This window comes from Falco biarmicus, chromosome 7 (assembly GCF_023638135.1).
Source record: "Falco biarmicus isolate bFalBia1 chromosome 7, bFalBia1.pri, whole genome shotgun sequence".
In the NCBI taxonomy this organism is placed as follows: Eukaryota; Metazoa; Chordata; class Aves; order Falconiformes; family Falconidae; genus Falco; species Falco biarmicus.
The window spans coordinates 52,797,895-52,822,605 of NC_079294.1; the positions used below are offsets into that span (position 1 = coordinate 52,797,895).

Genomic DNA, 24,711 nt, shown 5'->3' on the forward strand with positions numbered 1-24,711 from the left:
AACCCCAAACACACTCTTTCCATATGAAAATAGTAAGAGAAGTTTTGTTCGCATTCAGTTTTGGAAACTACTAGTGGTTTGTAATTCATCATTTTATCCTAAAGCTATCATATATTAAACGATTAATGGAGATATTTGAAACTCTACGATTTTAAAACACAGTAATTTGACTGCGAGTCTAACACATTCTGAGGTATTTACAGCTCAGATGTAAAAAAAAATGTGTGGTTTTTTTTTTTAAAAAATAAATATTAACAAAGCATTTCAGAGAATTTCCTGAAAGTGTAGCTATGTTGGCTATATAGAATCTCACAGCCTTCTTATTAGATGAACTGGCTGAACTGGAAATTCATCTTTGAACCAATTTTTTTTTTCTACTTAATCTGGGAGAATTACTAGTAATACCTATGAAAAATATACATAAAATCCTTAGTTTACTATTTGAGTTAAAGTTTACATAGTTCTTGTGTCACTCACAATAGCTGTCCTGTAATCTTTATATCCCATAATCTCAGTACTAATGAAACCTGGTGTGAATATTCTTTCTCCAGGCTATTGAAACAACTTGTTTGTAATGCACCTACTGATTAATGCTGAATTATTATGCCCTAAATGGACTGGAGTGATTCCTCCTTTGCTAAAGATTAAATGATGCTCTTGTTGGAAAAGATGATTTTACAACAAAGTGAACCACGAAGCCTATGATTTTTCACTGATACTTAGTTTTCCTTTTGATCTCCTCTCCCCCTTTCTCCCCACCCCAATCCCTCTATTAAGGTATAATAATAATGAGAAATGTGTTTATGTCTTGTTTCCAAGTACATGCACAAGACTGTTGACTTGTAGAATTCCTTTAGCTAGACACCTTAAATGCCTCGTTACTAACCACAGCACAAGAGCACTTTTAGCAGTCACAGAAAGTATTGGAATGTGAATTCCTGTTACCTGAATTGTATCAAGTTGTTAAAATTGTGTGTATCAGTAGATGAGATTAAAAAGAAGAAAAGAGGAAATCTATGGAGGCAAACAGATCTGGCTTTCTCCTAACTTACAGTGGTTAGGCAGCTTGTCACACAAACTCAACGTTTGTCATCTTGCAAAAACCCATTATGATGTTCTTTCATTTTCTGTGAAATGAAACAGTAGAATTGTGCCTCACATGACTTCCAGTTGAAAGGGGAAAACTGATTTTTATAGAGGTGAAATCTGAAGCAAACAGCCATAAAAAAATACTGAAATAACTGCAGTTTGAACTGTCTTTAAGTATTTATCCATACAACTAATAGAAAGTGTAGTATTAGGAATAATGTAAATATTATGGAAGTACCTATGAAACTACTTGGAAATCTATATTAGCCTCTCACAGTTAATATACAGTACAAAAAAGACTTGCAAAATTGGATCAATGCAAAGCAGCAAGTAAGATATAGTTTCATTTGGAATCTGGAGGCATTCACTTGATATCAAATGGCAGGTTTGGCATAGAGAGTTACTTTTCACCATGCTACACTTAACTGCATTTATACCCTACAGTAAAAGCAAGAAAACCCCAAAATTTCCAGAATCAAAAGGACCTGAATTTATAATACGCACCATCAGACCCAGCCAAACCAAGCATAGTGTATTTGCTGCCAATGAGATCTCCAGTACATCACAATGCTGCTGGTCATTTGCTATATCTGCTACCATGTAAAACATAAAAATTCTACCTCTGTCTAGTGTCAAATATTTGAAAGTTACTGAAAACTAGCCAAGATTCCCTTTTTGTTATTAAGCAGTTATTCAGAAATGAGAGCACCTTACTTTATGCTGGTATGCGTATTTTTGAGAAATTTGTAGCAGTGATGAGCTAAAATGTCCTTTTATTTTAAAACTTTAAAATGTGTATTTAATTTTTCCAGTCAGAAGATACATTATGATTTTCCATTCCTTTTATCGGTGACCACGATTGTGAGGCAACAGGATAGAGAAACTAGGTCTTAGACAATTTGTCTTTCTAAGATACAGCTGTACAGTAAGTACCTTGATAAAAGTTTTGGTGGGCATTGGTTCAGCTATGCTATTTCCATAGTTTATTAAAAAAAAAAAAAAAAAAAAGAAGAAAATTGTTCAAGTCAGTGTGGTTTGATTTGAATATTCTGTTGGTCCCATACTGAATAGGCAGTGCAGATTGCTTAACAACTTGGGAGAGAGTGACAGAATGCCTCCGAGATTCCATGCCACCTTGCAATAAAATGTTACCCAGTGTAAATATGTTTCCTCATGATTGAGGTTATTTACTTAAGGCATCTTCTTCAGCATTTTTTTCTCAGAATTTTATCTAGCATGAAACAAACAAACAAGTTTATCAACCTCACAGAGATTTTTGCAATAGGAAGTTGGTTTTGGAGCATCTTCGGCATGAAGTGAAAATACAGCTTCCTACCAAAAGCAGAGAGCAGCTTGAAGAAAGGCAAGACTCCTGTTTGGACACTCCTCAATGTACGTTTGTAATCAGGAAAACAAATAATGGAAGAGTCTGGTACCACATTCCAGTACTGATTTGTTCTTTGTATTGTTTGGTTTTTATTTTTTCCCCAGTGTGTGAAAGAACCTAACAAAAAGCTTCTGAGTGCAAATACATTTACAGAGTAAGGCTGCGGTTAGGGTGTGTCTTCATTATAATTATTGTGTAACATAAATATCCATCCCTGAGAAAGGAGAAGGGGGACACAATCCAACACAGTTGATTTGTAAATGTATGTATGCTCATGCTGTGCAATCTGGTCTTACAAAACTACTTTGACACCTGAGGTGAATTAAGTGGTTTGGGTTTTTTTTAGATTTTCTCATTTTCTTATAAAGAATAATCAAGAAGATTTGTAAATGGTTTCAAAATGTTTGAAATATTGAGACAGCAGAAGTCACAAAGTGTAACATGTAAGTCTGCCTGTCCATGAGGTTAGAATAGCCACTTGTCTGGTTGGGTAAAGAAAATTTGACTGGAAATTGCAGTGGAAGGCAGCTATTTACTGATCTTTTTTAAAAAAAAAAAAGGTGGGGTGGGGAACTGAAGAGGGGAAGCAACAGTTTTTTAAGTGTGTGCAACACAAACAAAACTCCACATTAGGTATTAGAGGCAAAGTGCTGACATCCAGTGCAGGTAGGTCTATGGGGAACTGGCAGGACTAATTGTTGGACTTGAGGCATCTGAGCGGCTGTAGTCACTGACAGATCCTGTTCTTGAGCTGCTTCCGCTTCGCCTCTTGAGCATGCTTGGGTGGAAATTGGCATGGCGACGGGCATGCTTTGTCAGATGATCGCTGCGCATGAAGCGTTTCTCACAGAGAGGACAGCTGAACTTCTTTTCTCCAGTGTGAGTGCGGTAATGGCGGGCCAGCTCATCCGAGCGAGCAAACTTCTTATTACATCCTTGCCAATTGCATTCAAAAGGTCGTTCACCTGCAAGAAGCAAACATGGCATGATTAGAAGGGATAGCAATGTCTTCCATGTGCTTTTTTTGTATGCAAAAGTTAGAATAGAAAGGTTGGGAGCATGGTAGAAGCCATTTGGCACTAATTGGATGGGGAAAGTGTTACTCTCTGCCCGAGATGAGACCACCGTGGTATTCCAATCCATTAAAAAGTACTTCAAATCAAACTAGTGATAGATGCCTCATTTGATAACTGGATCTTCAGGGATGCTGGGCTCCTGATCCTTTAAGCTGATGTCACATTTCATATCTCTTGTACTCCATTAGACTTCTGGGCTTTGACAATATCTGTACTGAGCTCTACAGAATATTCACTTACTCCTCCGAGCTGTCCCTGTGTCTGTCTGACTCAGTGTTGAAGTTCAGGAGGTGTGATGAAGTCTCTCTTCAGTTTAAAAACAATAATGGTAAAAATGCACAATGGAAATTTTGAGGCACTGGGTGTGAGGCTGTCACCTTGCACTCTCCACAGCCATGCCTGTGATTTCTGCATTTGCTGAAGGTACTAGGGTTTCTCTTGTTCACTGCCTTAGGTCTCATTTTAGAAGACAAGGGAGGGAGCCCTATATTTCAACTAGGTAAATGTGCCACATGGCAGCCTTCTATCAACAGCTAAAACCCATGACTATGACACTTCAGGTAGGACCACTGAGCTCAAAGAAACAGCAGTATGGTGACCTGATGCACTTCTCAACAGATTTCAGCCATGGGAAACATCTTTCATAGGGCAGTTGCATGGCTATGCTGGAGGTCTGCACTTGGGCACTGTGGTAGATGTGCAGCCTGAGAAGCTCTAGCACTGGAGGTGAGCACCGGCTGCAGACAGAAGTAGTGTTGTTGTTATAATAGATGGGTATCTGGGATGTATTCCCAGCTTCATCACTGATGCGCTGCATAGCCTTAGGCAACTTGTACTATTTGTTTCCATCCTTAGTTTCTCCGTTTGTTAAAAACGACAACATCAAACCATGAAATGTGCTGCCTACTACTTCTGTACGTTGGTTTGGTTCTTACTGTCACTGCATCTGAATATCATGTTCTTTATTTGTTATCAATCTAGAACATCTTATTCATTTGTGAATACAGACTTAGCAGTTTTTGTAGTTATAATTTTTATAACTTCCTACTTGCACCAATCTTAATTTTTCTAATGCTGAATAGGCAGTTCAGGAGGTCCAGAGAGGTATAAAATTTCTGTCCCAAAATCAGAAATCAAAGTTACACACACTACACCAAATAGGAAATAAATACATAAATTAGCCTCCTGGAGAAATTCAACACACCTTAATTAAAATTGTCTGATAGCAAAATTAACACCAGCCAACCTTCAATCTAAGTGGCCAGTAATCTGTTTTAAATTCACAGATTTGGCCATAACATTTATCTCCAGGATCTACTTAGGAGGCTTCTGCTCAGAAAAAGAGATTTTTAGGTTCTTTTTCCCTCTGTTCATGAAGCCTCCAAGATACTTCAGCCAAATCTCAAACAGTGTCTCAATTAATAGACACGCAATTCTTATTTTAAATAAAATTTTATTCGAGACCATGGAGAAAACAAGTGTTCCTCATGTTTCCTTGATTATTTAGGAGAAACCCCAATCTTAAGCACATTTTGTGGATTTCATTAGTTACACCTACAACTACAATGCCTAATGCAATAGTTGTACCTGTACAGTACACAAGGGAGATTTTCATATGGAGAACCATGAACGCCACCTCCTAAGTGATCTACAAAAGTCAGCTAAGATGAACAGGACTGCTTTCAGTTGGCTTCCCCTGATCTAAAGCCTAAAAAACTTAGGGACCTACAAATTTTTTAAGAGCAAACCCACCAACAACTCATTTAATGCATATAGTTTTGTTGCTTAAAAAACCTATGCAAAGCCATTCCATGTCCTCCTTGGCCTTCTGCAAACTGTCAGGGATTCATCTCTCAGTCTGCTGAGAAACGGGAAACAAATACATTTTCACTATGTTTGTACCCAGTCATCGTTGTTAGATATGCTCCTGCCTGTGGTGGGATGTGCCAGATATCCCTGTTGTGTGACTAGATTCACTAATCTTTTTCCTATGTTTTGGTCATACAACAGATATACTTCCAGGAGGAATCTGGGACCCTTGGAAAGAAGGGCAATAAGACATGGTCTAACAGCTGGATCTGGCCTGCAGAATGGAATTTTCTCATGCCTGTGCTATAGCATCACTTTCTGGTAAGGCCTTTGGACGTTTCTGTTACTCAAGTTCCTACTCACCTGCCTGACGATGTTGTTGATGATGGTCATGGTGATTTGGGTGCTAAGCCAAAGAAAATGTGGCCTTTCTTCCACTACTACTTCTCCTTCCAAGAAACTATTTTTTCCCCTCGGTCCTCTCTAGTCTTGATTTGTTATCTTTTTGGTAATTGCCTTTAAGTTTCTTGGCCAAATGTTTTTCCCCTCCGTGCACTCTTACAGTGCAATCTCACTCTAGCAGTGGTAGGAAGTTCTCTAGAGTGCTTCCCAGCTTTGTTAAGGTTTAGCAATACCTCCTCAGAGAAAAGCTGTATTGTGAGGAAATGCTGGAATTCTTGTGTGAAGATATGAGAATCGTTATTGTTCTTAAAAAATTAGTACACAGTCTGGAACAAAGTTGCTGCAGGATGTTAATTAAGGCAAGACCTAGCTGTTGGTCTAAAACCACACGTGGAAATTCATAGTCTGTCATCAATCTCATCTCTTAAACAGAAGGGATGTGGTTTTCTGTGCAGGTACGTTATATAAATGACCTTTTACTGTCAGTAAAGCAATCAACAGAATGACAGTTTATATGAATTGATTGCCTAATCTCATTAGGGAAAATGCAGCCACAGTACAAGTTTTTTGCATCAGCAGTAACTCATGGTCATATTGTAGTTAACAAAGAGCCTTCAACGTTAAAGTTGCTGTACACGACAAAATAAAGACTTTGAGGTCCATCTTAGGCAGTGTTGAAGTCAGAATTTTACCTTTATACAATGACTGCAGAATTTGATCCTATAAATTACTGTGAAAATATTATCAGGTATCTTAAATATGGTAGGAAACACGTCAAGCATGTGAATGTATATATTGAAAGTCTTAGCACTGCCTTGGCAACATCAGGTTTTTTGTGCATTATGAGCATTACTAGCAGGTCTCAAAGAGAGGTAAGTCTCCAAAAGGTAAAGATCCTTGAAAATAAAGGAATCAAAAAGCAGCTTAGGCTTTTTTACTCTTAAGAGAGGCAGGCAAAAGATGCCTTTAAAAGATAAGGAATATTGTAATTAATTTTTTTAAACAATTTTAAATAGGTTTGGATTTCCATGTTCCAAATCCCACTAAACCGTAACCTTTCTAGCTCCTCTGACAGAGCATATAACATCACATAACTGGTGTTAAAAGTTACACAGGCTCATGGAAAAACATCACATTTGAGAATTAAATACAACTGATCTTAACTGAAAATTACACAAGCAAGAACATTTTTGGCTTCTCCCTGAACTCCACCCAGTCCAAAGAAAAATGTGTGTCAAGCTGCATTAAGAAACTTGCAGTGCTCACTGAGTAAAAGAACATGAGATCTGCAGGTGTACTGACTCCAAATTCATTCCAGTGGCACAGCCCTAGCTACTCATACTGTTTTATACTGCTTGCCAGAGCAGACCACCAAAGGAACCGTAGAGTTGCCTGGGCTATAGAAACAGCATTTTAAAAAATGCACCTCTCTTCTTTCTTGCTGGAAGAGATTCAGAAGCAAGTAGAGCCAGGCTGTTCTTCTGATATTACATAAAAGTCCTTTGTATTATTCTATATTTGTCAATCGTTACATATATTGAGGCAACTACATGTACTTATGGGAAACAAAAACTACAGAGATGGTGGAACCAGAACTGATGTCTTGACTTGTACCACACTTCTAGTGTACTCTCCACTTTTCCCCAATTCACACACAGTTTTAAGGGCTCCTTTCTTATACAGTGACACTCCTGTACAGACCCTGGAGTCCTGTTTGACTGATTCATCTGTATGATATCCAGCATTTGAATAGCAGTTAAAAATGATACTAAGTACTACGTAGGCCTGAGCGTGCTTAAAAAACCCCACGCCTACAAATGACTAAAATGCCAAAACAGGTTGAGACACCTGTGATACCAACCATTTTCAGAATTCCAATGGAAAGATTAGGCAATCCTATCTGAACAATTTGAAACGTGATATCCACTGCCCTACAGATTAGAGTATTATCCAGTCAAACCATGTATACGGGCTATTTTTTTCAATTTAACTCATGTAGTAGCTTTGCACATTAGCACCTTCAAACATATGCCAAGACCATGCAGTAACAAAGAAATTTATATTCTGGGAATTCCACACGTGCCTGCAAAACCAGAAACAGTAAGCCAGAAACAATTTTCTGTGATCTTTAATCTGTTCTGCTGTTTTGCAGAACAGCATGGTATGTTGTTACAAAAACAGACTAGAAACTTGAACATGCCACTGTGTGCTATTCTTATATTTCTACATTTTCATATACATAATTACGGGTATATTTGGAAACACAGATTAGCAGGCTGGGTGGGGAGGATGAGGGGCAGACAGTTAAATACAGATGTGACTGAAGCAGCCTTCCTCTAAGAGAGGAAATGCTATCCTGGGAAAAAACACTCACCCAAGCAGACCATGTTTCTTGAGACTGGCTGTTATTTAGAAAAAAGAGAAAGGTTATCCTTCAATAGCACCGATATGTATTTACAAGCATTTAGCTTCTGTTACTCTCTTTTTTATAAACAAGCCCTTTTGCAGTCAAAACCCAAGCCCTTAACCATCTGAGTGCAAGAGAGAGAATAATGCACCGCTTTGATGTTAAATGAATGGTGGTTTCTTTATCAAGTATTTTAAAAGGGATCAAAACATTCCAAAGCTTCACAATTCCAAATTTCTATAAATTAAACAGTTTTAAATTAATGACTTTGGAGGTGACATTTCATAACCAAACAAGCGAAATGCGATCATGATTTTTGTATCCACTTTTGTGTGTCTGTCAACAGCTTTTCAATGTCTCCACTACCTTCAACCATATCTAACAGGTAGTGAATTCAGCAATATTAAGCTTGGCTAGTTCCAGGAATATGAGGAAGTTTTAGTAATGTTCTCAGTCAAAAGAAAAGTCACAGGGTGAATTTGACTGTCATTAGACACCAGAAGCCCAATATGGGAGTGTGCTATGAATGCCCAAAACCAAGAGAAGCTTTAGTCAGAGTTCACACTTTATTAGACACTGGGACATAACCTCCCCAAAGCCCCTAGGACACACAGGAACAAGGAGCTGGATTGCATTGGTACCTGCTGACAGAAGCATGCATGTTCCTGCTATTTCCATTACCTGTGATGCGGCCTTTTTTTGGGAACTGGAGTTCTCAGATTTCCAACAGGCACAGACCCAGGCATCAAGTACAATCACACTTGAAAGTGTGGGCATCTTTACTTTAATCTTAGCAAATACAGTCATTAAATGGATAAATTTTTGGATCTTATGTTTACCATGTGCACAAGAAACTAGTACTGAGCAGAGGCTGCAACAGCTACTGTTATATCCATTATTTAAATCCTTGGTTTATTTCCTGTACCTTAACATTCTTATTGAGTTATTTAGACAGGTATGAATATTTCTTGAATTTCCAAGCGGCAAGTTTACATTTTAAGTGAATGTGTGTTACTGTTTGTTCTGGAAGTGCTTTATTGCTCCATCTGGGAGCACAGATTACAGCACGCATGACTTATCTGTATAACCACAGCTAACTAGAACAACGCAAACAGCAAATGATGAACAACAGTTCAGATACCATAATGATAATGATTACAATGCCAGAGAAATACAAGTAGTGCAAAATTCCTCCCCTAGCCTTAACCACAGTCGGGTCTGCCCAAGGACCAAAATAACTACTTTGGTATATTCCATGCAGCTACCTTCTGCTCTTCTTAAAAATATTACAACTCACTTTCACCATAATGGAAAAAATCTTTTTCTTTTTTTCTTTTTTTCTTTTTTTTTTAACAGATTGCATTCTGTCAGTTATATTCTAGGCCTTTATTTCATGCTTGTTCATTAATATCTTAAATCTCAGTTTAGAATAATTTTAAGGTATTTTTATCAGCCACATTTGCTTCTCTTTTGTCAAGGCAGAAACATTCTAGCCTTTTAAGCTTTTGTTTTTTTCACAGGACACTCCATCACATAATCTTTCTGTTGTCTAAAATATGCATTCCATGGCTTTACTGAATCCCTGTTCAAACTGGGATGCCCAAGCTGAACTGCTCTGTGTGAGTTTCTATAGCTTAGCACTTTTAAAATACCCACGATTTTTATTCTGCATTTTTGCACAGTAAATTAAGAATCTGGAATTTGAACCTCTTATCTTTACCAAGTCATTTTCTGCCTACCATGTTAACTCCTGTTTTGACTCCTGTTTAGTTCTCACTTTATCTTTGCTAATGTACATCACTGTGTGTTCAGTACATTAAGCTCTGTGTTCCACTCCCAGCTAAAACCTAGTTCCAAACTGCTTTGCACAAACCACCAGTAAGTAGCTGAAAGTTATATTCCATGATCTGGAAAATAAATCTTATAGCAAATTTGCTTTAAAATGAAATGGTCATAAATTTAATAAAAAGAAAATTTGCTACATCTTTTGCTAAGGTTTTGAATGAAAGAGCAAAATAAAGGCTAGAGCTATGTGTATTATTTATTTTTTGCTCCACTGAAAAAATAAAAAAAAACTTTGAACTGCAGAAGAACTCAGCAAACCAAGTAGCCCATAGTAATTTTATTTTTGGTAAAATATTTTACTATTTTTGGGGTGTTTCTTTGTAACACTATTTTAATTCCTTTAGCTCTGGAGACAAATTTCAACACAACGATGATGTTAATTTGAAATGAATTGATGAAACACATTATCACAATTTTTCTGAAATAAAAAAAATCAGCCTGAACTATTTGCTGAGTTTCACTGATACATAGTTCTGTTCTTCATAAAAAGCCACTTGTCAGTGAACAAGTGTTCACCAAAAATTTAGTTTCTATAGTTCTTACTAATAAAGAAATGCAAAGTTTTTGATATTATTTATAAACATTTCTTAGCAGCTTTCTCTTCATGAAGATTAAATGCCTGACATTTTTATTAGGTGACTAACTGCAAGTCTGATCTTCTAAGGGAACAATTTCATTTGTGTTTTCAACTTTCACTGGACTCCCCGTGTTTATAAGCACAAGGGATTTTCAAAAACGGCCAACAAAGACAGGCTAACCAGCCAAGTGTAAGGACCATGAAACTCTATCCTCCCCTTCACAGAGAAATCTTGGAATACATTCTAGATCTATGCTGAGAATGTGACTGAGAATTTGGCCTCTAGCTTTGCAGTGTGGCCCAAGGAGTCTTAGGTGATTCCCTACAGCATCTTAAGCACAAGAAACTTATTTCCCAGTGTTATGCTGAGCTGCTTTGGTTTCCTTGTATGTTTGTGCTCCTGAGCCATTTTGCATAATGTTGGTAAGTGATGCAGCCCTTCAAAACGCTCTGTCTGACATTTTGAGTTCTCCCTTCAAAAAGTAAAAAGATGCACTACTGGAATGGCAAAGAAGCAACCAACCCAAAGACCATGCCAGAAAGCCCAAGCATATTTTCCGGGTATGTATTTTTATGATCTTCTCTGGACTGACATGGAATGTTACAGTTCCACGGATACATAGTGAATTCTATTTGGTTTTCTTCTCTCTAGCTACATTTACGTTGTAGTCTCTCTCTCTGCTAGAGAGTACTCCAAATATTAGTCCTGCTGGGCAATAGAGAAATCAAATTATTTCCCATCGATTGAAGACCATAAAAAAGTCAGAAAAAAACCTTCAGTAATTCCACAGTTTAAATTTCAGATCTCTGCCTGCAGACCTGAGAGTCTGATGCTACTTGTTTTACTGCACCCTTGGACTACGACGCAGAATACTTGCCGTTGCTAACAGTAGGCTTTCTCCTGTGCAGTTTGTCACTTCCGTTTCTGAAGAGTTCGCACTTTATCTCTTCTCCCTTCCTCACGCAACCCCTCCCTATCGTATGTTCCTTCCTCTTTTGAAACTACAAAAAATCAGTTGCACTAGGCCAGGGGCCTGTGAAGCTTTGAGGTCAATTATACAGACTACATCAAAACTGGGACTGAGGGAACAGTTACATTTGTATGTGTTAAATATGTTAAAGAGTTTTTCTCTTGAAACACAACCAGATGCAAAATCATTAGCCTTCAAGATTCTTTTCTTTTATGATGGCGTCTAAATATATAGACATATTTCTGAAATACATCCTCTCTATTAGAAGTAACAGAAGTACTTAAAGCTACTTCAGCAAAGAGGTTGAATTAGCCGATTAAAGCATTGAACCAAAGGTGCTTTTATAACTTTCTGAATAATTAATTAACCTAGTCATATGCTCACCACTTATGTAAGTATCTGTGCATCTGATGACTCAATTTGATGCATCAGTAGAATCCAGTGGAATAGAAAAGCCAGTAGAAAGACAACTCTGAAACTAAAGGCTGAGAAAGTGAAAGTGAGGGAACAGAGATATGTGTAATTTGTAAAACACTCCTACAACTTAAAGATTCCTCATCATTTTTCTAACCAAGCATCACAGGCTATCTGTGACTACTAGCAAAATGAAGGAAGTTCATTTAGTGAAGGGAGATGAAGGCATCCTTGGCTTTGCTGTCCTTCCCAGCTTCCCATCATAGTAGCCATAAAAAAGAAGGTAAAAACAACAAAAAAAATCATGTTGGAATTTAAAGTATTGAAATTTAGCCAAACAGCTCTAAATAGTATCTTTGTATGTATACTGCTGAGATTTCATGAAAAAATTTAATCCATCATACCTGATTCTTTCCTTTCTCTAAGTTATTTCTAACAGTAAGACACAGGTGATACCTTTGAATATGCTAATCATCTGTCAAACAGTAAGGTTGTATGTCAGCATTGTTTACCTATTTGAAAACTACATATTACGTGAACTATTCAGCACACCTGCTACAGCATCCCGCATGACAGGGCTTCACAGCAATGCTACCTCTGCTCCACGCCACTCTTCCTTGCCTAAAACTTCTTTCACTTATAGGGAGGTTATATTCTTGCATCTCAAAGCAGCTAATGATTGTATAATCCACATATACCTTCATTTGCTTTATGCCTGAGCTTGTAGAGAATGTTCTCATTTTAAAAATACTTAGTAATGTATTGCTTGCTTTAGTCAGAACTGAGTTATGTTTCAGGTTGTAGACAGGGTTAGTGGCAAACTAGAGAGGAAATAGATGGCGCTGAAGTATGGTGTCAGACAATTGTCACCTTTCCAGTCTTTGTTTTCTCACTAGCCTGAAATGTGGTGCAGTTAAAAGGAACAGAAGAGTAACAGAGAAGAGTGAAAGAGACAATATGAAAGGGCTTGTGGGTGAAATTCTGTGGCCTTACAGTGGAGTCAGCCCATGTGGTTGCAAGCGTGTCCCTGACCGCTGCTAGGACCATAAACCACAGCAGTCTCAATGAAAACTCTCCTAGATCAAATACTGCAAGTTTAAACTAGGAACTCAGCAGCGCTTGTACCATTTATACCGTGTCATCAGTATGTTTTGATTAGCTGCTGTAAATGCCACTTGGCTTCACAGCTCTTACTGCAGAGATGAAAGGAAGAGAGAACCCACTCTAGGCTAGGCAAGCGAACAGAACTGGCTTCCTTGTCTTCCATTTCCTGACCCTACACAGCGCTGTACATCGTCCACTCTAAGGCCAGGATGCCTCACTGAGCTGGACATTGGGTGTGGTATTTTCCTCTTCATTTTTTGTGATGTTCTTAGCAAAGTATTTCTGGAGGAGTTACTGGTTACATACAAATGCAGTAAGAGCAATTCTTTTCGGATGTAAATTTGCTCATTAGTACCTTAGGTATTCAGATTAGCCGTGTCAGCTAAGAATGAGATGCATATGTATGTTTTCTCCTCTCAAAGCATCACAAGCATGAAAGATGTTTCCCACATCTCAGAGGGCAGGTAAAGTTTTCCTTTGATGGCCAGAAAAAACAATGCACAACTTTGTGGTAGCAACTGCATTATTGCTATATCTTCTAGATGGCCTTGTCAAAATCTACATACACAGAATTTCTCTTGACTCTTTTCCATCACGTTTGCTGTAGTCTTGCTATGTGACTGCACTGATAGCACGTACACTTTAAATGCACTCACTGTCAGTATGGCAATACCTCTCAGTCTGTAACATTGTGAGTAATCAAAACTTCAGCTACCTCTTACAAAGGTAGGAATCCATCAGCCAGAAAAATAGTAATGTTACATGATTGTATGAGATGGTGTTTACAATGCTTGCAATTTCAAAGATAAGGTATAAATCTCCTTACAGATCTATATGGCTTTATCATTGTTATCTAATGCTGTTCTGTTGTTGATTCTGTCTTAACTCCAAAGCTTTATGTTCACCATTTCATTCTTTTTCCCCAAAGTTCTGATGCACAACCGGAATGGAAACCTCCCATCTAAGAAAGAGGAATGTCAGAGCCATTAGGATAGCCATGGGGTTGGAAACTTACCCTACCTAGCAGGGACAACTTCCATGTCTAGGTGAGCATGCACACTAGAATGGACACTGTCTGCCCCACAGGAATAACTTCTATTGATTGTGCTTCCATTAAGTATAATGCTTTTGTTTATGTGGACTTTTGCCACATCCTATTATAAAAGCAGCATTTTTTTCCCTGTGGTGCTGGAATCTGTGAGTAAACAATGCTCTTTTACTGAGTATCTATGACAGGCCTAACTTGAAAAATGAAAGGCAACAGCCTCAGTGTCAAAGAGCTTATGTTTTACAATAATGCAAACCAAATGTTGGGGTTTCTGTCGAAGTTAAGCACCTGCAATTGCTGTGTGTAATTTCTGTTCAGTGAACCTAAAACTCTTACTGGGTCTCCTTATCTCTGAGGCATTAAATCCTACACTAGTGCTCAGTGAGAGCCAAAATGCCACTAATTTAGAAGAGCAGCAACTTCCACTTGATTTTGTCTCTCCTGTGGCTTGTTCCAAGAATGGAGATCAGTAGCTGACCCTTTGGCTTTGCACTTAAATGCAAGACATTTAAATTGTATTATGCTGAAATGATGAAGTGATGAATTCTGGGGAGAGGAAGATGTGTCTTAGCTATGTGTCATTTCCAAACAACACTGAAACATCAGACTCCTTGCAAAGAGGACTTAGTAAAGTAGCCCTTTAATTACTATATTTCTTTTATTTGTTGTACCCAGATCCATGAATGTAAGAAAGGAGGATGATTATTAAAATCTCTACTGTGAACAGAAAATAAATGAAAAAAACACCATAAATAGAGCTCTGAACACATCTGGGTATTACTGAATGACAAAACTAAAAATGCGGGATTTCTTTCCTTTTTCATTGGTCAATTATAATATTTAATAAATACACTTCGAAAGATGACTGGGGTTGCAAAACAAACAAACAACAACCCCCAAAAAAGTGCTAATCAGCAAATCTGACCTATTACATTACCCCAGCAAAGGAATTTCAGCCTAGAATTCTTGCCTTGAGCCAAAAGCTTATTTAAGGGGCTTTCTTCATTCCTTATGTACAAAACTTGTGTCTTCAGCATAGGCCAGAGATGTCTCTGGCTTCTTAAAACATTGAACAGAGACTAACATCAGTGAAGTTATGTGGGATTTTGTTCTTTTTCTGTCATGTCAATGAGCCAATTCAAATCTTTTAAAGTGACAAGGGCCTAGAGGAGGGTTCTCCAAATGTCTGTAATAACAAATGCCATGTTTTTTATCAAATGAGTCCAGTTAAAACTTGAAAAGGAAAATAATAATATGGGCCTTGATGAATATATATGCTGGACTGAGACCTCGTTTAGTCATTTGCAGTTTCATGTTACTTCTGTTCTAGCATGCTAGCATGCTGATTTGTTCTCTGCTACAAGCTGATGATTTCGGCTGCACCACTCAGCCTCTGTTAGAGCAAATAAGGTGATTAATGAAAATGTTATGCAGACAGCAACTGAAGCCAAGAAAGAAAACTCCTCAGACTTGATTTTCCCTTACCCATAGCTGACACAACTGAACCAAATGCATCTACAGGGAATGTTTAGTTAAGGTACCAAGAGAAACACAAAGTTTCCATTACAAACTGCTGTCTGGATCTTTCCTGTGCTACCTCAGAATTGCTCACTCTGTTACCCAGCCCACTCTGCAAACTCAAAACAGCTCCAGATCAGACATCTGACTGTTTGCAGTTCCATGGGACCTCTGGAGAGTATTACACTCCTTCGCATTCTGCCTTTCTCCAGCCCACTCGTACAGTGGAAAAAAGATTACATGATCACTATAGGACACTTCCCCCTCTTCTTCCAATCTGTGCTACCTCTTCTTGAAACCTAGGGTTATGGCCCAACAGAGCTGACAGGCTAACCGTCAAGCCGTTCATTCTCAATGGTGTGGTCTTTATGCAGAGAAATTATACACGTAGGAGAATTAACCACTAAGTACTCATGGGTTAAATGGCAGGAATCAAAAATGCAGCATAGTGACTTCTAAATAACTCCTTTTTTGTAGATCTTCTTGCAAATGTATCTCCATCGATAATTGTGCTCCTTTTTTCATCAATGTGATGACCTGTTTTTCATCAGCCTTCAGTGTGGGACACAGGTTATTCCTTGCTCTTCTAACAACCCAAGGGTCTTCCCTCTCTGCCAGAAAATGCTGGTACCTAGTCCTTGTGGAAAATTCTAGTTAGCTTACTTAGATGGTCTTAAGCTTTAATTTATCTGAGTTCTCATCACTGTGGGAGGTAGGTACTTAAAAGTTAGATCAAACTTAAAAATTTGAACCTGAAGATGCTTGTATCACAAAAATATTTGAAATCAAACTGAAACATCACAAACCATCCCTGTCTATATGATGAACTCTCAATGAAAGTCTACATCACAAATAATTTTTGTGGTGGCTTTCATAAAAAATTTGAATGGTAATGTTCCTGATCTCTAGTACAACAATTAAAATGTTTTAAGTGGGAGAGCAATTAAATAGTTAATGACAAATTATATTCATCTGGTGTGAATTGTAGGTGAATTCATGCTGAAATTGTAAAACTTTGGCTCCAAGAGCATTACCCAGCACTTGCGTGAATAACTGCAAAGAAGGAATCATATGACCCCAGGAATCAGTGTTTTCTCTGTTGATAGATCAATGATTTTTTTATTATTCTATCCTACTAAAAACAGAAAAGTGCTTGTAAAAGCAAAGCTTATCAAATTAATGAAAGGTTGTCCTGCTATGCAAAATAACAGACTAAAGGATTATTCATCTAAACTGAAACCTGTACTTTATTTATCTGAATTCTGGAAGATGTTGAATGTCATCTGCCTCCAACTGAAGTCCACATACTTTGGCATGAATAGACACTGCGGGTAAGTTATGACATTTTATGTGCACAGCATCTCCCAGGATCTGGGGACAGGATGAGATTTCATTTTGCTAGAAGCCAAGCAAACAGAAGTTAGTAAAGTTGTCTTTGGCTGTAACCGTGAAATGTCTTTGTGAACTTTTGAACTGTTTAATCAACAACCTCACAGTAACACAGCATGCATGAAACATGGGACTTCAGCATTTATAAGTACAACTGAACCTGTAAAGCTGAGTGAAAAGTCTGGTATGAGAGTCTACTGCAACTGTATGGAGGAGAGAGGGAGTGGGAATTTCCTTCTATTTTTATTCTCGTTCTGGATGGATCGTTGTGCCAGAGAGCAAGGTGGTGCTGGAGTAGTTTATAAGCAGCATCAGCCAATGGCCACATGCAGCACCCAGCTTCAGGGAACAGGCCGCTCTAGAAAGTAGTTTTATGGGTTGATAAACAAACAGTAAGTCTGTTGCTTGACACCAGGCAGTTACCATTCAAGGTATGCGTAAACCTGTTGCATACACTTCAGAAAATCTTCTACCTGGATTGTAAAGCCACACTTCCTGTTTAAACCAGGATTCAGGTTTTTGTTTTTAATACAGGAATCAGATTCTATGATAACAGTTGTATTCACATTCTAATAAAGACTTTTAAAGCAGGTCAACTTTTTAGAAAAGACAGTATTTGCAGTTCAACATTCAACTCTTGCAAGTCTTATCTATATGTTTTATTCTGACAATACCTTCCCTTTATATTTTCCATCTCCCCATCTAGCAGTCTCCTTCAACCACTGCTGTATGAAGAGCAGCACATTATCTGCTCCTTTCTAGCTTCAGCTTGTTTTTCAGTCTTTTCTGTGTGCTAATTCTTTAAAACTACAAATATGTATATGCACACACATCTAGACCTCATATATAAGCAGAAAATAAATAAGAGAAAGTTTTCAGCAGTTTGCACTGGTTGGGTTGTCTTTTAGTTTTGGCTGTCTTAATGTTTTAATCACTGGTGTGAACCTGTAGGCATGTACACCCAGTTCTCTGAAAAATCAGGCTCCTATCCAATGTCTCAAGTTGTTTCTGAAAGCACCTGTTACTGCCCTGGCTATATTCTATACAAAATAGAAATAATTGGTTATTAATGAGATGCTGTAATGAGATTTCCTTAGCATTCCTCCTTAGATAGACTTGCCAAGCAACTTACCCCTAAGCCTGCAGGACTTCAGGCATCAACAAGTCACATGGAGGCTGTTTTATTAGACTGCAATGGAGGAGTGTTGCTGCTACAGCACCCTTTCTCCAAGCATTAACAGCCACAGTATAACACGCCCTAGGTGCAGCTCAGCTCCCGCGATCTCTTCATGTTTTATGATCACTTTGCAGGACAGCTGATTGCAGGGTCACTAGGGAGGCTGGTCTCACCCGCTCTGTCTGCATGTGAGGTGAGGTCATGGCGTAGGAGAGAGGCCATGGTCAGTGCTGGAAATGAATGAATGAAGGATGTGGCTGTGGAGGAGTACAAGTCAGGAGCCAATTATCAGAGTATGACTCTGCACATCAAACATAACTGAAAAGCTAAGATCTTAAGTAGAATATGGACGTATTTCAAAAACAGCTTTGTCAAGGGCACCTTAACCTAACTTTGAAAACACCTCTCTCTACATTTGAAGTGGCTATCTCATTATGTATTCACATAGAGAAATCAACTGGATTCCTTTTTTCAAAAGGAAATACTACTTCCAATACTTTCCTTTTTCAAAGTAGTATTCAAAGGAACATCTTCACTATTTTGGAATTTGCCAAATTATACGTATCTAAAAGCATGGCCTCTTTATCAACCATAACTCTGTTTTCCCATGCGTGCTGCACCCATGTCTTCATTGCTTGCCTTTACAGAGCAGTCTGGAGTTAAAACCAGTTGTGTCGCACTACAGAATACACTACAGGTTTATACATATGAATCATGCTAGAAGGGCTGCCCAGCAGTGACCATTTTCTCTAGAAGTACTTTAAAAGCCTCTTGACACATACACCATTTTACTGTGTGAGTGATTCCTTAGCAGAGATTCTGAATTCTCCAGGTCATAAATGCCATGTGAAAATGCAGCTGCCGTAAAGGTAGAGAAGTTGTAGTAGAAAGATCCCTGTTACTTGCCAAAACATAAATTACAAGTGCCTCAGGAACAATTATTCATGCTCTGCTATACTTCATTTATGAAATGAACTAGTCTGCTCTCTAATAGGCCTTCTCTTTTGTCTGAGGTGAGGAAACTGCTGGCCCTTCTAGCTTTTTGAGGTGGTGCACCTATCCCTTGCGTACGTACGAAATCAGTTGACCACACTTTGCATGTCCAAAGCAGAGTGGCTAACTAAATACTCTGCAAAATACAGGATTTTACTGTAGCCAAAGATTTTTCAGGAGAAGCTTCCTGTGACAGAAAAGTTCTGTGAAATCTAATAGGAAATGCACATTATTTTAAACTATTACTGTGAAATTCTAAAAGATATTCCTGACATGCAAGTCTGCAGACTACCTCCAAAACCCTATGCAGAGGACATAATTTTTACTTTGAAAAAGATCATTGAAATTCCCACCTGTTCTTTTCATTTGGACTCTTGGTCAACCTAGTTCTAAATCTAGGAAAGTACAAAATTATTTGAAGCTGACTTCCCATCCATATTCCTAGCTCCTGCTGAGCGCAACTCTGGCAGGCAAGAGGGGTGTCAGGCTGGGATTCCAGAACTGCAGTATTCACAGTTGCAAGGTTCATAAACTTGAGTAATCAGGAGGTTCTGTTACAACAGACTGACTGTAAATAAAACCAAAGAAAACAGGAATTGCAACTTCATGAGTTGTGTTGTATCCCGACTTAGCTTTGGGGAATTGAGATGATTGATCTGACTACAGCTGTCACCGCTTGACAGTGCCAAACAGGACCCTTTGTTATTTCTACAAAAGATGTGGTGCACAAAGTACTTTGACCTTGGATTTCAGCCAATTCTTTGAAACTTGTTTCTACTTCCTTTTGAAAAGCTTTTACACCTTAAGTTTAGCATTGGTACTCTTTGTGAACATTGGACGAGTCAGAGTAAATCAATAGTCTTAGGAAAAATGATACATCGTTACACTGCACACACAGAGGTGTTTACCATTTTTTGCAGAAGACACATAACCTCAGCACTGTAAAGTCGTATACGCAATGCTAGATGCACATTTGTAAATCACCTTTTCAGTGTAACCCCTTTGTTCTATTACTCAAGGCTGTAAATGCTGTTAAAAGAATAAATTCACCACTCACAGATAGGGCCTGTTCCCTTTCCTTAATATATGGGAGAAGGAACTGGACACAAGGAACATCCACGCTGAAAGTAACACAAAAGTTGACAGGATTAGAGTTGATTATGCCTTGACTACTGCTGTGTCTGTGGAGTTCTGTACAGATGGTAAGGAGCTGTAGCTGTGTTTTATAATCAAAAGAGTCAAACACAAGCCTGACTTAGGAACTTAGGACTGCTTTATATATTAAAAAAACCCACACCATAGGTATTAAAAACCCCAAAGGTGGTCTGATTTCCAAGTGAAAAACAGTTGTGCAGTAGAAGTTACTGTTGTTAGTGGGTTTGTCCTTGAAGCTTCAACAAGTACTCAGTGAAAAGCGTGCTAGCACTATCACTTTTTCATAAAGGAAATAACACAAAACTTGCAGAGCACCCATCAGAATGTTACAGCCTTTTTACAACTACTTAGTTAAGAAAACCAAATGAGTTTGAGTCTCTTGCCAATAACAGTGGTCATATCCAGTTTACAGTGTATATGTATAATTCAGAATTGTAAAGTGTAACTTGGATGTGTCCAAGGGTACGCTATACACAAGACCAGTTGGCTCACAGAAAGAAGCTTTAAACAAACATACGCACAGAAGTTAGCACAGGTGTCATGCTTTTACAAAATAATTAGTCCGTAACTCACCCACAAGTGCTAACCTTAGCAGCACAAAGCAGGGTATTGGTACAAAAGCAAAGCACCAGCCAGACAGCATTATCTCAGACCTTTTTTGTAACCTATTATATTCTTAATGACAAAAAATAAAACTTTTTAATTTTTGCCTTAGTGACAAAAATAATCTAGTGATTTATACGTTCAAAAGGGAGTCATTTATCACTTACAAAAATTGAATTATGTTCTTGTAAACGGTCTAAAAAACACCAGTCAAGATAAGGACAAAAGAAGAGAAGGATGTTTTCACTGGGAAGTTTGGCGTTAAGAGTGAGGAAAGCACTCAAATCCTTATTATCCTGTCAAGCACGGTGAAAGAGCTGAACTATTACTTTTCTTTTTTATGTTACAGAGCCCTAAAATTTCAAGAAATTAACAGCAGCCTATTAAACAATCTTTTTAAATTACAGAAAAGAGAAAAGGAAGTATCATGTGAAAGGTGTAGGTTTAAAATAGTCAGTCATTACAGAGATGATTCTGGTTCGGTAAGGCCAGTGCTACTGTTTTCTCCAGAGGCAACATTGCTCAAAAATGAAAGATGCAGAAATGCAGAGAAAACAGGTGAGTTCTACATGGCTTTTCACCAGTAAGTAATGTTAGCAAAAAAACTATCTAAAAATTAATAGCCCTTCACCATCTAGGATCTTGTGGTATGAGTCAGATGAGAGTTTACAGTTGCAGAGAATATGTTTGCTTAGTCCATATTGCTTGCCAGAAACATGGTCAATTCCATACACTGAAGCTAAAGTAAGAAACAGAATAACAAAATGTTCTGTTGTTTTTTGCTTTTTTAAAAAAAGAACACCCCTTTGGGGACTGCCTGAAACTTTGCTTAGAAGATGCTGGTGCTGAACATCTGTACTTTGATAAGCAGTGTTTAAAAGCTGTTTCTCAATACAGCTTTGTCTTTGCATTGTATGATGAGAGTTTTGTAAATTACCACCTTAGACAGTACAAGGTATCTGACAGTCATGTTTCTACGGATATTTGACCCATATGTTTCTCAGTTCTAAAAGTCTGGGACAAGGTTCATGGTAACGCATTTGTGCTAGCTGTTGTATAATATTTGCTTACTTCAGTGAGTACAGCAAAGATGACACTGTAAGCTGCCCAACCATCTCATCCTCTGAAAGCTACCAGCGAGACTTGCCAATTAAAATAGCTCCCCAGCAGTTAGACTTCTACATTTAAACTCCAAGCTCCAACAGGTGCTGGCTTAAATAATTTTTGAGTTGGTCAGTGAGATGGTGCCAACAATGATACTGACCAACAGACTGAAAGGCAATGTGAACACAACAAAACTCACTCAAGCTGAAGGAAAACATAGAAAAATAGTAGAAGAGTCTTTAAGAATGAGTAATTGCCCCAAACTTGTGTGATAACTGAACCTACTTGCAGGTGAGATGTTCCGAAAGCTATGGAATATAACCAGAATCGAATGAATTGTGAATAGAACTGGCTTCCAACAACGTTCAGTTATGCTCCCACTGGCATATCTGTGCTTCTACGGGTCTTTCATAAATCAGCATATCAGGATTATAGGAGTTACAATACATGGGTACAGTTTCACTTTAACAGTTTTAAACATATTTTTATGGTGTAAACATCAGTTTTCAGTTGTTCTCTAGACTTTAGAGTTTGCAGATTACGTGGGAGCTGCACTATAGATGAAGCTGACTGGGAAGTAATGGCTCTGAATGCCATAGATGCATGCCAAACCTCTAAAATACCTTCAGTAGCATCTGTTAAAACTCACTGTTATGAATTGAGACATTTCTCCTCTTAAAGTTACTGTTTCAGGCCCTCCGCAAACTCTGGCAGCTATCATACCTGTCTGCCACTTGAAAACTCGTTTTCAACAGTAACAGCTCTTCTGCAGAGCAGCTAAGAGCTGGAGATGGTGGGGACAGGGAGAATCCTCCTCCCTCCAGGCCACACGTCCCACTGTTAGAGCAATGCTGAGTTAATCCGCTTAGCCGCAGCAGCACTATTCCCCCCTCAAAGCTTCACCAGCACATGAAGGAGGGACAGAATCAGAGTTAGGGTTCACCATAAGTGATCTTTAATTGTATGCAAAACGATGTTTATGTATATTATCAATGCAATGCTTACTATATGTGCAGGTGGTGGGGAGAGGAAGTGCTTCTTTCCAAATAAAACACAAAATTCTGTGCTTAAAAAATAACACGTTACCTTATTAGGGATACTGACATTACTTTTTTTGAAGACAAGGGGTAGGTGATTTACTGAAGATAGTCTTAACCTCTCCTATCATACAGTTTAAAGTAAAACTGATTCATTAAATCCACACCATAGCATCTATTAAACACATGATACAGAATTACTTCATCCAAAGACCAAATTCTACATCTTTTCAGCTGTTTCTTGAAAAAATGAGCTTTTAAATCCATTTCTTATAGGTGTATTTATGCTAATACTATTTAGGGGTATCTATAAATCCCAAAGCATTCGCTTTTCTGGTTGTTTGCTTTTACATTTTTTTTTTTAAGCTAGAAGATGTTGCACATGTTGCCAATCTGAGAAAGACTATTTCTAAAAAGTTAGCGAGAATTCAGTTGTTTCCAAGAATGATGAAAGTTGGGGGAACGGAAGGGCCAAATACTGTACAGCTCTGGACAAAGGAGAAAAAAAAATATGTATGCAAATCCAGAGATGTAATCTTTTGGGGTATCTAAGAAATTCAGTTTTGTTCTGGCCGTGTTCAGAGAATTTAAAAAACATACTTTGCAAATACACCCTGGATATATTATCCAATAAGACTAGCCATCTGCCAGCATTCTATTGGCACTGCTTGTATGGACACAGATAACACCAAACGGAAATTTCTATTGAGTTAAGAGGGGCTTTCACTGCTCTATTAAGAGTTTCACACACATGCATAAGAAAGCTGCATACAATTCACCTTGGTCTTGGAAAATATATCAATCACCACAACAATCAAAAACTGCCAAAGCAATCACATTAATGCTAGTCTGCATTCCTTCTGCTGGCACTTAAAAGGAATTGCAAATTTAAATTCAGTAAACTCCTACAATACATAACAAGAATTAGTCTGTGGTTCAGTGAAATTTTAGCAGCATCCCTGTTCGTATTTGTTATAGCAGGATCCTAAACCACCAGATTAAGAATGCAGGAAAGGCCCATACGCACAGTGAGGTTTTGCAAGAATCTATAAAGCCTCAGTCTAGTATGTAAATTTGTACCAATGTAATTTCATTTATTTATCTCCAAATTGCAAAACAAATATTTCTCTGATCTACTAACAAACAGCTCACCATTTCAGCAAATTTTTGCAGGAAACACCTGAAGATGGACTAGGCTGTCATGTTCTAACCCTTCTCAGCTGATTCTCATTAAGTTACTCTAGTGGAAATACTGACAGCTGTTTACTTTAAAAAGCTCAATACATCCTTTTAGGCTTCTGTACTCGGATGGTCTTACCCTGGAACTAAGTGGTTAGCATTTCTGCCTCTCTCCTTGACCAGTTTTAAAAGCTACTGTTGAAGGCAGGCAGCAAAGGCTACATGACCAGCATACCCATTCTGCTTGTGTATTTGCTGTCTGGGGATATTCCAGCTGGCTCCAGGACCAAAATAGACAGAAAGCCACAAAACATGTAGCAGCAACACAATGCACGCTCATGTGAATTTTTCAGGTGCTTCTAGTCCAAAAACTCATATAACATAACCAATTAATAGAGCGCAGTCTGGTAGAAATATAGTGCGCAAT

The 24,711-nt window shown here is 38.2% G+C and overlaps 1 protein-coding gene across 1 annotated transcript in view; it reads right to left on the reverse strand.

Moving 5' to 3' along the window:
- Positions 1-1,170: 1,170 nt before the first annotated feature.
- The window catches only part of KLF13 (KLF transcription factor 13), a 33,045-nt gene continuing 9,504 nt past the window's right edge, over positions 1,171-24,711 (reverse strand). The window contains exon 2 of the mRNA XM_056346202.1: positions 1,171-3,441. Within this exon, the coding sequence (XP_056202177.1) occupies positions 3,149-3,441 (293 nt within the window). The 3' untranslated portion in view covers positions 1,171-3,148. The remainder of the gene's footprint in view (positions 3,442-24,711) is intronic.